Consider the following 15,154-nt stretch of genomic DNA (forward strand, 5'->3'; position numbering starts at 1 on the left):
TTTGGTGTTTAATAAGGTCAACATGGATGAATTATTTCTAAAGAACATGTGGAAGAAGGGGATATGAGATGAACTCCATCTCCCTGTAAGCTTTTTCATTTTTTGTACTCTCACAACTCAGTAATTTCTATTCAGTGAACGTGTTAAATGAGTGAATGAATGAATGAACCCCACATTAGCTAGGATTAAGCATGGTACTATAAATCATATTAGCAAAGCGAAAAGAATAACGCTGGGAGCATCACACTACCCTACATCAAACTATATTATTAATACAAGGCTACAATAATCAAAACAACATAGTATTCGTACAAAAACAAACACATAGACCAATGGAACAGAATAGAGTTCTCAGAAATAAAGTCACACATCTACAACCATCTGACGTGTGACAAAACTTAGAAAAACAAACTATAGAAAAAAACTGCCTATTCAATGAATGGTGCTGGTGTAACTGGCTAGCTATATGGAGAATAATGAAACTTGGCCCTTCCTTCAACCACATACAATTTTTTTTTTTTAATAAGAATCAATTACTTAAATTTAAGACATAAAACTATAAAAACCTAGAAGGAAACTTAAGAAATATCATTCTAGACATTGCTCTTGGCACATAAGTTATGACTCAGTCACCAAAAGCAATTACAACAAAAACAAAAATTGATCAGTGGGAACTAATTAAACGAAAGAGCTTTGGCCCAGCAAAGAGACTATCAACAGAGTAAACAGACAATCTGTAGGAGAAAGTGTTTATGAACTATGCATCTGACAAAAGTCTAATATCCAGCATCTATAAAGAACTTAATTTGACAAGCAAAAAGCAAACACCCCATTAAAAATCAGAGGACATGAACAGACACTTCTCAAAAGAAAACATACAAGCAACTAACAAACATAAAGAAAAGCTCATCACTAATCATCAGAGACATGCAAATCAAAACCACAGTGAAATACCACCTCACACCAGTCAGAGTACTGATTATTAAAAAGTCAAAAAATAACAGATGCTGGTGAGGTTACGGAGGAAGCAAAAAAAAGCACTTATTCATTGTTGGTGGGAATGTAAATTAATTCTGCTACTGTGGAAGGCAGTTTAGAGATGTCTCAATTAACCTAAAACAGAATTACTATTTGACCCAGCAATTCTATTAGTGGTTATATAACCAAAGAAAAATAAATTGTTCTACCAAAAAGACACATGCACTTATATGTTCATCATAGCACTTTTCATAATAGCTAAGACATGGAATCAATCTGAGTGTCTATCAGTAGTGGATTGGATAAAGAAAATGTGGTACGTATGCACCATGGAATACTATGCAAACATAAAAAAAGCATGAAAGAAGTGAGAGGTGAAGCCAGCTGGGCTTCTGGGTCGGGTGGGGACTTGGAGAACTTTTCCCTCTAGCTAAAGGATTGTAGAAACACTAGTCAGCACTCTATTTAGCTAATGGGGTGGGGACCTGGAGAACTTTTCTGTCTAGCTAAAGGATTGTAAATACACCAATTAGCGCTCTGCATCTAGCTAAAGGTTTGTAAATGCAACAATCAGCACTCTGTAAAATGGACCAATCAGCATTCTGTAAAATGGACCAATCAGCAGGATGTGGGTGGGGTCAAATAAGGGAATAAAAGGTGGCCACCAGAGCCAGCAGTGACAACCTGCTCAGATCAGCTTTCACTGTGCGGAAGCATTGTTCTTTCGCTCTTTGCAATAAATCTTGCTGCTGCTCACTCTCCACACTACCTTTATGAGCTGTAACACTTACCTTGAAGGTCTGCACCTTCACTCTTGAAGCCAGCAAGACCACGAAGCCACCACGAGGAATGAACAACTCTGGATTTGCCACCTTGAAGAGCTGTAACACTCACTGAGAAGGTCTGCAGCTTCGCTCCTGAACTCAAGTGAGACCATGAACCCACCAGAGGGAAGAAACTCCAGACACATCTGAACATCAGAAGGAACAAACCCCGGACACACCATTTTTAAGAACTGTAACACTCACCATGAGGGTCTGCGGCTTCATTCTTGAAGTCAGCGAGACCAAGAACCCACTGGAAGGAACCTATTCTGGACACAAAAGCATGCCCTTTGCAGCAACATTGATGCAACTGGAAACAATTATTCCAAGTGAATTAATGCAGGAACAGAAAACAAAATACTGCATTTCACTTATAAGTGGGAGCTAAACATTGGGTACACATGAACATAAAGATGGGAACAGTAGATACCGGAGACTGTTAGAGGAGTTGGGGGAAGGAGGGGAGCAAAGGCTGAAAAACTACCTATCGAGTACTATGCTACCTCAATAACAGGACCAATTGTACCCCAAACCTCAGCATTATGAAACATACCATGTAACAGACTTGCACATGTATCCCAGAACCTAAAATAAAAGTTGAAATTAAAAAAAATAGTAAGAAAAAGGGCAGAGGCACCTGTGGTCTCCATCACTTGAAAGTTGTGAAGATCTAAATGAATTAGCAAAATAGAAGAATGAAGAGTGGTTACTAAGGCAGCCAGTAGTGTGGAATATGATATTCTATAACCCACACAAAGAGTGTTCCAGAAAAGATAGAGTGATTAACTATCAAAACTTTAGACAGTTTTCATATAAACAAGGACTGCAAAATGTTATATTTCACAAATAAATAGAAATAAAACATATGAGCATGATGACAAGTGATAGTAAAAATTTGTAAAATTTTTAATTGCTAATATTTTAGACAATTTTTAAATTTCTCTTACAAACATCTTATATAAATATATTATTACTTAGTTGTATGATACTAATCTTTAAAGTTAAATATATTTTATTTAATGGAAAACAAAAAGCCCTCAGAGATTTGTTTTAAGTTGTGTTTAATTTCTGGCTGGGTGCGGTGGTTCATGCCTATAATCCCAGCACTTCGGGAGGCCAAGGTGGGTGGATCACTTGAGCTCAGTAGTTTGAGACCAGCCTGGGCAACATGGTGAAACCCTGTCTCTTCTAAAAATGCAAAAATTATCCAAGCATGGTGCGTGCCTGTAATCTCAGCTACTTGGTAGGCTGAGGAACGAGAATCATTTGAGCCTGCAAGGCGGAGGTTGCAGTGAGCCGAGATCACGCCACTACCTTCCAGCCCGGACGACAGAATGAGACTCTGTCTCAAGAAAAATAAAGTAAAATAAACAAATAAACATATAAATTGTGATTAAATTAAGTTGTTATATTTATATTGGCAAAGTTTTTAGCTCACCTTGATTTATTAAGCTTTCTGTAATAGCGTGCTCCTACTTTGAATATTTTATTTGTAAAATATATGTATCCTTCTGTAGGATCCTGACTATGTTACTTATTTGAAAATTCCAGAAAAAATATCAAATAATGTTTGGGAAATGAAAGCTGGAACTAAGAAGGATTGTTATACAGCAACTCATCAGTCTTTTAAAAACATGGTTATCTGAAGTAGCACTTACACTGATACATGGGCTTGACTCCATCTATAGAAATAGCTGACATGGTTAATGACAAGGTTTCCAAAATCTGTCCTGCTATGCTTTTCACATGTCCTCAGTTTTCATTAAAAAATTAAAGAAGAAATGTGTTGTATTTATTCTTCAAAAGACTCCAAGAAGCAGAAAAATTGGGAACTCGATTTTGGCCACCGTTGTCTTCTGCGAAGAGAATCCTTGCAGGTAGTTTTCATCATTTTTCTATTAAATTGGTGTTTATCTCTTGCTTAATACTTTCCTCATTTTTTTTCCTTTGATAATCCCTCTTCATGGTGACTAGGCAAATAGAGTCCTCAAATTGTTTAAATGCAGCTTCCCTTTTAATGTGATACTACATACATATTACAATACTACTTTCTAACTTTTGGTAAATCATTTTGAATCAAAGTCTATTTTATAGTCTTCTTTTGATATTTTACATTGTCTGAAATGGCTACATATATTTTACCTCATGATATTAAAATATCTGTGCTAAGGAAGAGATTTTAATTAAGCCAGTTGAACTAAAAAATAAAATTAAATTGATTCCATTATTTGAATAATAAAATTAAATAGAGAACTAAAGTATTTGGTTTCCCTAGTGCATCACATAAAAAAATAAGACAATTTGTTTCATTTCATTTTTTTTTCTTTTTGAATGCAGAGTTAATACATTTGCAAAACTATGATAAATTTTAAAAAGGCATACAGAAAACATGTAATGGCAAGAAAACAATGCCTAAGGTAATTCAAAAATAATTAGAAATATCTCTCCTAATAAAGAGAGGCTCAGGTGAAAACACTGGTCTTTATAGGAGCTATATTGCCCTGAAGAAAAGAAGCCACTATGTTCTTTCACTGCTGAAGACAGAATGAGATTTGGTTTCAAGAAATATTTAGATATGAGGAAGAGCCTTTCTAATTGGCAAAGTCCTTAAATGCTTCTGTGGGTTTCTTACAATGGTTGTGATTTTTTTTTTTTCTAAAAATGTTTTAAAAATCTATTTAAATGCTGTGGTCTAGTGGTAATAGTGTGTGAATACAGAGAAATAACTAATGACTTCAAGATTTTTTCTGAACCTAAATAGAGAACACTATATTTGGTTGATGAGAGTATGGAACCAAAGAAGTAATTTACTGATCATTTATAAACCACACAACAGCCTCATTTCAGTAAAAACTTTAAGAAAGTAATTCTGTATACTGCTTTTAGGGTTCATAGTAAAGCAATTTTATCACAGTTTCCAAATGATATAGAAAATAAATCTATTGCAGGAGTAACACAATTTTAAATATTGATTTGTTTGTAAAAAGATAGCTTTAATCATTATTCATGGTCCAAAAAATTTCTCTTGACATATATACAGCTATACATAGAGAGATACAGTATAATATGCATACTATATTATCATGAATGAAGTAGAAGTTAATATTTAAAAATTTTCATCTTGATTTTAAATGTTTTCTATACTTTACTTTTAAAAATAAATATGATTATTTGAAGTATTTCATTGGTTAAATATTAAACTTATGGGGACTATATAAAGGAGAGATCTGTCTATTCCTAATACAATTTAAAATAAAAGCAAATATTTGGTAGTTTAATGTTTATCTAGACCAGGTGCAGTGATTTACACCTGTAATCCTAATACTTTGGGAGGGCAAATTGAAAGGAACACTTGAGGCCAGGAGTTCTAGACCAACCTAGGCAACATAAAGGAACCCCCGTCTCTACAAATAATTTAAAATAATTCGTTCAGCATGATGGCATGCACCTGTAGTTCCAGCTATTTATTAATCTGCTCTCACATGGCTATAAAGAACTGTCCAAGACTGGGTAGTTTATAAAGGAAAGAAGTTTAATTGACTCACAGTTCCAGAGGGCTGGGGAGGCCTCAGGAAACTTACAATCATGGTGGAAGTGGAAGCAAACACATCCTTCTTCACATGGCAGCAGCAAGGAGAAGTGCCAAGCAAAAAGGAGGAAAGTCCTTTACAGAACCATCAGATTTTGTGAGAACTCACTCATTGTCACAAGAACACCATGAGGGTACCCTCATGTTCAAGTTACCTACCACCAGCTCCCTCCAACAACACGTGGGGACTATGAGAACTACAATTCAAGATGAAATCTGGATGGGGACAAAGCCAAACCATATCAAGCCTCTTGGGAGGCTGAGGCAGAAAGATTGCGTGAGCCCAGGAGTTCAAGGCTGCAGTGAGCTATAATCGTGCCACTGCACATCAACCTGGGTGACAGCACAAGATCCTGTCTTTAAAATATATATATACATATATATGAATGATAACTGAAATATTTGTCACATATATCGTAATTATTAAGATATATAATTCATAAACTCATTTACTATGTTATTTTAGTTTTTAAAACATATCCAATAAGAGTGAGTTTTATACATTAGAATACATTGATCATATCTAGTATATTTTAGTGGAATCAAGTGTTAAAGGATATTTTAAAAATACTAATTATTAGTAATTGTAAGTGATCAACTTTATAACTTTTTTATAGAGTACTTGAAATTCTGGGTTTCAAAATGAGAGGTTTTTCCAAGATTAAAGCCACAGCTATTTTTATGATTTATTAAAACAATGAATTTGACTTGATTCATGTTGTAAATTTCCCAGAAATAATGTTAGTACTAGAGCTGTTTCCCAAAGCTAATTACCTTTACCTATTATACAGTGTAATTATACAACTATTTTAAAAAGACTTTGGAAACAAGTAAAGAAAGAAAAGGAGGGAGGAAGGGAAAGCAAAAAGAAGCAAAGAAGAGAAGGAAGATAGTAGGAAAGGACAGAGAGAGAAAAAAATTTTAAAATATTTTCAAATGAAATTCTACATCATTTTAGTTATTTAGTTATCATAATATGTGATATCAAATAAAATGTGGTACTTTGATAACATGGGTGATAAAAGAATCAAAATGTTTCTTGTAGGCTAACTGAATCCTATCAGGGCCACACTTTCATGATGGTGTGGTAATCTATAGAATAATAGCAATCTTAGAATAAAAAGTTTATTGATATAGTCACTATGTAACATGTATGTTCATATTTATATACATAAGTCGTATCTGTAAAAATCATTTAGGAAGTTCTAAGATTTTCTGGATAGCAAACTATTTTAATCATATGTTCATATTTATATACATACAATCTTATCTGTAAAAATCATCCAGGAAGTTCTAAGATGTTCTGGATAGGAAACTATTTTAGGCATCTGAGAGATAATATTCCATAATACCAGCATGTTTTCTTTTTCATTTTATCAATTACAGACATAATTCCATATGCATTACAAATATGTTGGCTTTATTAAAAAGAAGATTTTAAGTATAATTAACTTATTTTATGTTTTCGAGAGCCAATCTGTGATTGTCATAAGTAATTTTAGTCACTGTACTACAGACTGAATGGGTCCTCATGCTAGCAAAAACTCTAAAAATTTGTTCTTGAAACAGTGGGTGCTATAATTATGTTTTTTCATCATTAACCTCCTGTTCTGGAGGTGACTTGGATTATGTGCTGCATAACCTCTTAGAAAGTGTTCTAAGGCAAGATTTACTAGGGCATCAAATTCTATAGTATCTTTGCCAAGTAATTTTGCTCAATTGTGTTGCCGCCTTATTTTCCTGGTAAAGGACTATTGCCTTTAAGATAGTATTGAAAAAATGTTAAGTTGATTTGATGTTAAAAACCTCTGTTTTAGTGTGAACCAAGTTTCTTCGAGAAATAACTTTGCCATTTTCCAGCTAAGGAAATTTCAGAAAATAATTCTTAAAGCCTAGATTTTATTATTTTAAAAATACAGGTAGTAGGGCTGGGCATGGTGGCTCACACCTGTAATCCCAGCCCTTTGGGAGGCCAAGGCGGGCGGATCACGAGGTCAGGAGTTCAAGACCAGGCTGGCCAACATAGTGAAACCCGTCTCTACTAAAAATAGAAGAAATTATCAGGGCATGGTGGCGGTCTCCGGTAGTCCCAGCTACCTGGGAGGCTGAGGCAGAAGAATCACTTGAACCCAAGAGGTGGAGGTTGCAGTGAGCAGAGATCGCACAATTGCACTCCAGGATGGGCGAGAGTACAAGATTCTGTCTCAAAAAAAAAAAAAAAAAAATGTAGGTACTATTGATACCAACTTCTGAACTTATCATAAGTATGAAAATGCATGTAATACATACAGTCTGATACATAGTGAAACACTCAAACTGATAGCTAACAACTCTTGTTATTATCATTATTATTAAAATGCAAGCAAAGTTGCTGACATTGCATGACACTATGCCCCAAGTCCTACGATGTGTTCTGTTAAACCCCTGCTCTTTCTCAGGCAAGTCATACACAAGGTTAGCCATTGTGTATGATTATAATAAGTCTGATTATGTCCAAATAGGCAAAAGTTTTTCTTAAAAAAATGCCCTTGTTTCTATACATCTTCAGTGGGTGAACTGACCATCCACCACTAGGTGAAATCAGTGGTTTATATAAAAATATTATCCCAGAACTGACAGTTCCCTAACATGCTTTCAAGGTGTATTCAATGTTTTCTATTTCCCAAACCTTGAAATATATGAATACTTTAGATATCAGTTGAACTGTCTGGGCACCCTTGATATGTGGTTATCCATTCACCTATTTATGCATTCAGTCAAATACTCCTTGAATATATATATGGTTCAGGTAATATTCAAGGTACTCAGCTAGAGTCCCTACCCTAATGAAGCTTGTATTCTTATGTGGGAGACAAATAGTAAACAAGTAAATACATAAAATATATGCTATAATTTCAGACAGTGTTGCTGAAGAAAGATAATTTAGTGGGAGTATTAGAGAACACCTGGAGAAGAGGAGGGTAAATGTATTAACCAACAATTTGTGAGATGAGTATATTGTATTGCTACCTTATTTTCCTGGTAAGGGACTATTGCCTTGGCAAAGCCAAGGAGGCAGGAATAAGGAAAATGTGTGAAAGAGAAATGAGCAAGGTGAAATCAGATAAGCAGGCAAAAATTAAATGTTTTTAGGATCAGATTGCCCATAACAGCTTTGTATTTATTTGGTGTGTGTGTGTGATGCAAAATCATTGGAGGGGTTTAAGCAGGAGTCATGAGATAATTGTAATAGAATTGAAGCAGAAAGTCAATTAAGATACTACTGCAGAAAATACAGAGGATATGAGTAGACATTAGGGCATATATTCATTGAGGTACTGTCAGGATGTGATGATTATTTGGCTATGGGTCTTAAGAGAAAGGATCAATGATTAACCCTAGGCTTTCAAATAGAACACCTTAGTAAAAGGTAGAGCCATTATCTATAGTAGAAGAGTTATAAATTTGGGAGATGAAATCATTCTGGTTTTGAATATGTTTATTTGAAAATAGCATATCTGCAGACAATTATATGTCCAAGTTTGGACTTAAAAGGTTCAGAGTTTAGCCAGATATTAAAATTTGGTATTCATGAACAAATTGAGGATATTTGAAGCTATTGGACTGGGAGAGGTTCCAGGGGCCAAGAGTAGAAGTAGAAAATATAGAAGTTCTTGTAACAGAGCCTTGGAAAACTCCAGCATTTAGTAGCCAGAAAGAGTGAGAACAAGCAAAGAGTCTGAGACAGAGCACCAGATGGGAAGGAGAAAAGGCAGAAGAGTGGAAAAATGTTAAACAAAGAATGTATTCAAGGAGACAGTGATCAGTGGTGATGTGTAGTATATTAAAGGACTGAACTTACAGAAAATAAGGAATTATACAAATACTGAAGAGTCACATACTTATCTCATAGCCCAACTGTAATTCATGAACCAACATGAGCAACGGATTATTTTCAAGGACAGTCATGAAGAAAATGGCAATATAAAAAACAACGTTCTCCAAACTGTTTTTACACCAAAGTGTCAAGTCCAGGCAAATCAACACCCTGTGGGGATAATGTTCTTGCTTTTTCTGCATCAGAATAATGCCAAATAGAAGTGTTTCTTTCTCTGAAGAAGTTAATATTGTAATTTAGTGTTTAGGTTTGAAGTCAAACTTTACCACATACTAGTTCTCTGCTCAAGATATTTATTTGACTTCTAGTTCTTAAGATATTCACGAGGCCTAAGCACTGTAAATGTTATAATGCTCACCTCAGTGTCACCCTATGTAGTTCCAAATTAAACCAATCTAAAACCTAATATAAGTGAGGGCAGCCAGCAAAGTTTTAACTCTTCCTTTATCATCCCTTTGATTCTTTTAATATCTTACCAAATTTTAATTCAAATTTTAATTGTTTTCTTTAAAAGTGAAATACTTTGGTGTTCCAACTTATCTTGCCTATACCTGGAATATTTCAGCATTCTTTAACTTATTGTAAGCCACAAGTTCATTAGCTCTAACATGGGTAACAGAGTACACATACATCATCTTTACTATGGTTGCGGCGCATGGTAAGCATCTAGCAATTGTTAGTGATCGTTAACTTACCCATTATTACTATCATCTTCATTATTAATGTAATTTAAAGGATCGAGCATTAATTTAATGATGTATAGAAATACCTAGCATTGTAATCAACACAGTGTAGATGGTAAATAATTTTTGTTTTTTTAACTTTCATGCCTATTCCTGCACTTTACCACAGTCCTCTCAAATTAGCCAAGCATGGTAGCACACACCTGTATTCCTAGCTACTTGGGAGGCTAGAGTGGGATAGGAACACTTGAAACTGGAAGTTTTGAGGTTACAGGAAACTATGGTGATGCCACTGCAGTTCAACCTGGGCAGCAAAGAACGACCCTGTCTCTGAATTTAAAAAAGGAGATATTGGTTGTCTTGAGTGGCAGATGTAATTCACATAATTAAAGGAAAGTGGTAGAGAAGATGCCCAAACCAACCATTAATTTTTCCCTCATATAAATCATTTTAAAATAACCTGTAGTAGAGATACTTCATTGATTCAGATTGAGTTATCATGAAGAAATAATGATCTGGCTACATTTCAATCCTGAAAGAATGAAATTATGGAAATACGATTTTCACTTCTGAAAGACCATGAATTTTAAAAATCCATTTAATGTTATGATTACACTTTGTTTTAACTTGGTGACAGCAAATTAATAATTAATAATTTTATTTTAGGGATTACCTGCAAGTCGTGTGAGGTATAGAGTAGATGATGTCCAGTTTCCTTACCCTGCCAGTATTTTTGATGTGGAAGAAGATTCTGGAAGAGTGATAACACGAGTCAATCTTAATGAAGAACCTACAACAATTTTTAAGGTCAGTGTCTCTTTTCATTATGTAGTCTATTTGATGTTTAATTTTTGATAGAGAATTTGGCTTAACAGATGACAGCACATTTTTTTATTTCAATTTTTCTCCTTTCTAATTTTTTTAAATTACAATTTTTTTTTTCTTAGAAACTTCCAAAATAGTAAAAAGAAAACCTCTTGGTATCTCACATCTTGGAGACAGCCAGAATTTGCAATTTTGATCTCTATCCTCATGATGACATTTCATACAAATACAAATATGTAAATATATGTTTTCAAATCACATAGTCTTATACATACTGCTTTTTAAATTCAATATTATATTGTCTATGCCAATAAATGACATTAATGCTGTTATTTTAGTGGTTTCATAGTATTTTACTATATGAGTATAACATTGTATTTTTCTTTTTAATATAATATTGAGTTGCTTTACAATTAGACTGTTTCCATTTTTTGTTACAATAAATGCTATCCTGTAGCTATGTGTATGAATATCATTTTTCCCTTACTCATTTTTTTCTTAAGATAAGTACTCTTGATATATTATAATTCTAGAAAACTTGAAAAAAAATACCCCTTTCTATGCATTCTTTATCTTTCCTGAGAGTATCCATTTTCCTAATACCACTCAACAGTTGGATGTTGTTATGTTAATCTTTGCATATATCTAAGAAAATATCTATATCTATTTGATTTTTGTCAAATTTTACTTTTCTTCAAAAACTAATGAAACAGAACATATTCACACTTTTGTTTTTTACATATTTAAAAATATATTTGACAAAATAATGCCTGTCTCTACCTGGCAAGGTATTAAAAACATATTTTGCATTACCATAAGTAGACAATTTTATTAAGTGTTTGAACATTTCCATTTATAATAGTTACTTAGAATAATTTTTGTTACTGTGAATAAAGTGTTTGACTCTATAGTAGGGAAATAGCTTTATCAGTTAACCACGTAAGTATCAGTGAGCACTGTGTCGCTCATGATTTTACCACTGTTTGGAACAGCTGATCAGTTTGTAAATTAGCATTAACCCAAAGGTCACTTATGGCTCTCAGGATGAGATCCTGAGATCCAGGATGGTTCTGTGATCTAGGTTGAATTAGTTTACATTATTAACCTGCAGATTCCAAAAGAATTTATATTTGAGAGGACCACATAGTTTTGAAGGTATTTAACATATCTTAAAGTAAACATAGAATTGCTTTGATGTAATATAGGTTATTAAAGAAAATCAATTATACACCCTATTGCAGTGATAAATAATATCAGACATCACACCTCAATGCTTAAGCTTTTTCTTAATTTTCATCATTTGAACAATTTCTGCTATGCCAAATGAACTTGGCCTAATAATTTGTTTTTAAGAGATAGTATACCAAAGAATGTTAAACTACAAAGGTTTCCAATTTTATCTTCTAAAGTATTTCTGCCCTATAATCTCGAAAACAACTAATTCACTAGGAAAATTAATTTCTTTTTTGAGCAAGCTAATTAGCTTTTTATGTGACGGAATTTAACACTTTTTAAATAAGTGTATTTGTGCTATAAAATCATGTGTATTTACTGTAGGCCCCAGTGGAATTATGGAAATGAGTTTTTAATTGGAGAGATATCGTATAATATACTTGTTTTAGTGGTAGTTGTTTTTTAATCATAGAGTTAGTTACTTCTTTGAGGATTCGAGGATTCTCATCTGGCAAGTGAAAATAATAACATTTATCTGGCTGAATTATTGTAAAGATTAAGTGAGAACGTAGTATATTCTAGCATAGCGTCTGCCACCTGGTAGGCAGTGACGAAATTGCTCCCCCATCTGAAACCAGGGAATCCAATAATTAAAAACCTACATATAAAAATTATGCTGTTATGTTGTTCTTATTTATAATCTTTAAAATGAATTTTTATTGCTTTTTAAGTTGGTGGTGGTTGCTTTTGATGATGGGGAGCCTGTGATGTCCAGCAGTGCCACAGTGAAGATTCTTGTCTTACATCCTGGTGAGATCCCACGCTTCACACAGGAGGAATATAGGTATTGATTTCTGTCTGATTTTGAAATACATAAAATGTTTAGGGCATTTTTGAAAGGAGTCTCTCAAAATTGATGTAATACGAATTTATGAGTAGACTTCCAATTTTGGTTTTGGCATTTCTAAATTAACGTATATTTTAAATTTTTAAAAATAGTTAATATGACAATTTAGTATAAAATATGTTTTAGTAATGGTTTAATGAATAATGGATACTTTAAAAAATTGATACAAACTTATTAAAATACAACATTATATTTTGGGGATTCAATTCTGATTAATGATCTGAATGGTTAGAAATAGACCTTTAGTTTCTCATTATTGCCAGGTAGAAAATTTCATTCAATTTCCAATTTTGGCATGTAATCTGCAATGATATTTTCCATCTAATCAGTGTGTATGTGTGCATGTGTGTGCGTTTGTGTGTGTACATAGTGTGTGTATATATATAGTGTGTACATATATATAAATGTAGTGTGTGTATTTATATATATACTGTGATACTATGTGTATACATCAATTTATATATAAATATACTGTATATATATACACACTATATACACACATATAATACATATACATTTATATATATAAAATATACATTTACGCCAATATTATATATTATAGTTTATGGTTTGTATATATACTGTATTAGTCACCTGACGCAGCCATAACAAAATACCACAAACTGGGTGGCTTAAACAACAGAAAATTATTTTCTATTTTTTTTTTTTTTTTTGAGATGGAGTGTCTCGCTCTGTTGCCCCAGAGTGGAGTTCAGTGACATAATCTCAGCTCACTGCAAGCTCCACCTCCCGGGTTCACGCCATTCTCCTCCCTCAGCTTCCCAAGTAGCTGGGACTACAGGCGCCCACCACCCCGCCTGACAATTTTTTTGTATTTTTAGCAGAGGTGGGGTTTCACCGCATTAGCCAAGATGATCTTGATCTCCTGACCTCCTGATCTGCCCGCCTCGGCCTGCCGAAGTGCTGGGATTACAGGCATGAGCCACCACGCCTGGCCACAACAGAAAGTTAATTTCTTATTGTTCTCGTAGCTGACAATCCAAGTTTAAGACCAGGGTGTCCACACGGTCAGGTTCAGGGTCTCTTCTGGTCTTACCGGCAGCTGTCTTTTTGCCATATCCTTACCTGGAGAGAGAGAGAAAGCAAGCTCTCTGGTATCTCTGGAAACAAATAACTGTATGAAAAATATAATACACTGTGAGAACACAGTGGTGAAAATAAGATCACAGTATTGAGGAAGCAGCCTAAGGGACACTTAACTATGTTTGAACATGATTAACATAGTTTTAAGTTGTATCTTGAAGGAAATGTAGAGTTTAATCAATCCAAAAAGATATAGACAGAAGTTCCACACTGAATAATCAGCATATGCAGAAATATAAATAAGGGGTGTGGGAGTCTACATTTAATTCCAGAATATTTTGGTAGTTTAGTCTATCCAAAGAAAAATTGAAAGTTGGATGATGATAATAATTGAGGATAATTAAAAATGAATATCTCAGATAATGGAGAACTTGATCATGTTCTAGGATGATTTTAGTGTTTTACAATTTCTTAGGTTGAACTAATAATTTTAAGCTACAGGAGGAGCTAAGGTACTGAGGATTAAGGTAGGTGAGGGACACATCTGCAAACACTTAACACACTGAACCAAGCAGTTTTATCCTTTCATACAAATCTGCCTTTAGAAGAATCTACACAAAAGTAAATTGTGTAATATAATTACCAGAAAATCCTCTATAGCATGTATGTAAATCATTGAGATGTAAACCATATGTAAAACAAATAAGAATTCTTGTTTAATTGTTTTAAAAGATTATTCTCACCCATATGTACATTATTATCTATTAGTTTCCTTTTTTCTGAAATAGTAACCTGTGCTTCCAATCCTTTGGATTGTATTCCAATTCCTTGCTATGGGATACAATAGTCCCCTCCTTATCCACAGTATCATTTTTCACAGTTTGTTGCCCAAAGTCAACTGTGGTCAGAAAATATTAAGTAGAAAATTCCAGAAATAAGCAATTCATAAGTTTTAAATTGTATGCCATTCTGAGTAGCGTGATGAAATCTTATGCTGTCCTGTGCCACCCTGCCCTGGAGCAGAATCATTCTTTTGTCCATTGTATCCAGGCTGCCCATCAGTCACTTAGTAAGTCTGGTTTATCAGATTGAAAACAAACAAACAAAAAAAGAAACACATAGTAAATACAGGCTTTGTTGTCATCTGAAGTTCCAGGCCTCTAGTGGGGGTCTTGGAGTATATCCCCCATAAATAAAGGGGGACTCCTGTGCACAGTTTTCTGTTTTTGAAGAACTTCTCTGAATGTGTTAATT

The 15,154-nt window shown here is 33.9% G+C and overlaps 1 protein-coding gene across 1 annotated transcript in view; it reads left to right on the top strand.

Annotated features, from left to right (window-relative positions):
- The window catches only part of PCDH15 (protocadherin related 15), a 990,428-nt gene that overhangs the window by 829,395 nt on the left and 145,879 nt on the right, over nt 1–15,154 (top strand). Inside the window, exons 22-23 of the mRNA XM_077945583.1 lie at nt 10,618–10,758; nt 12,681–12,793. Of these exons, the coding sequence (XP_077801709.1) occupies nt 10,618–10,758; nt 12,681–12,793 (254 nt within the window). The remainder of the gene's footprint in view (nt 1–10,617; nt 10,759–12,680; nt 12,794–15,154) is intronic.

The sequence above is a fragment of the Macaca mulatta genome, chromosome 9 (assembly GCF_049350105.2).
Source record: "Macaca mulatta isolate MMU2019108-1 chromosome 9, T2T-MMU8v2.0, whole genome shotgun sequence".
NCBI lineage: Eukaryota > Metazoa > Chordata > Mammalia > Primates > Cercopithecidae > Macaca > Macaca mulatta.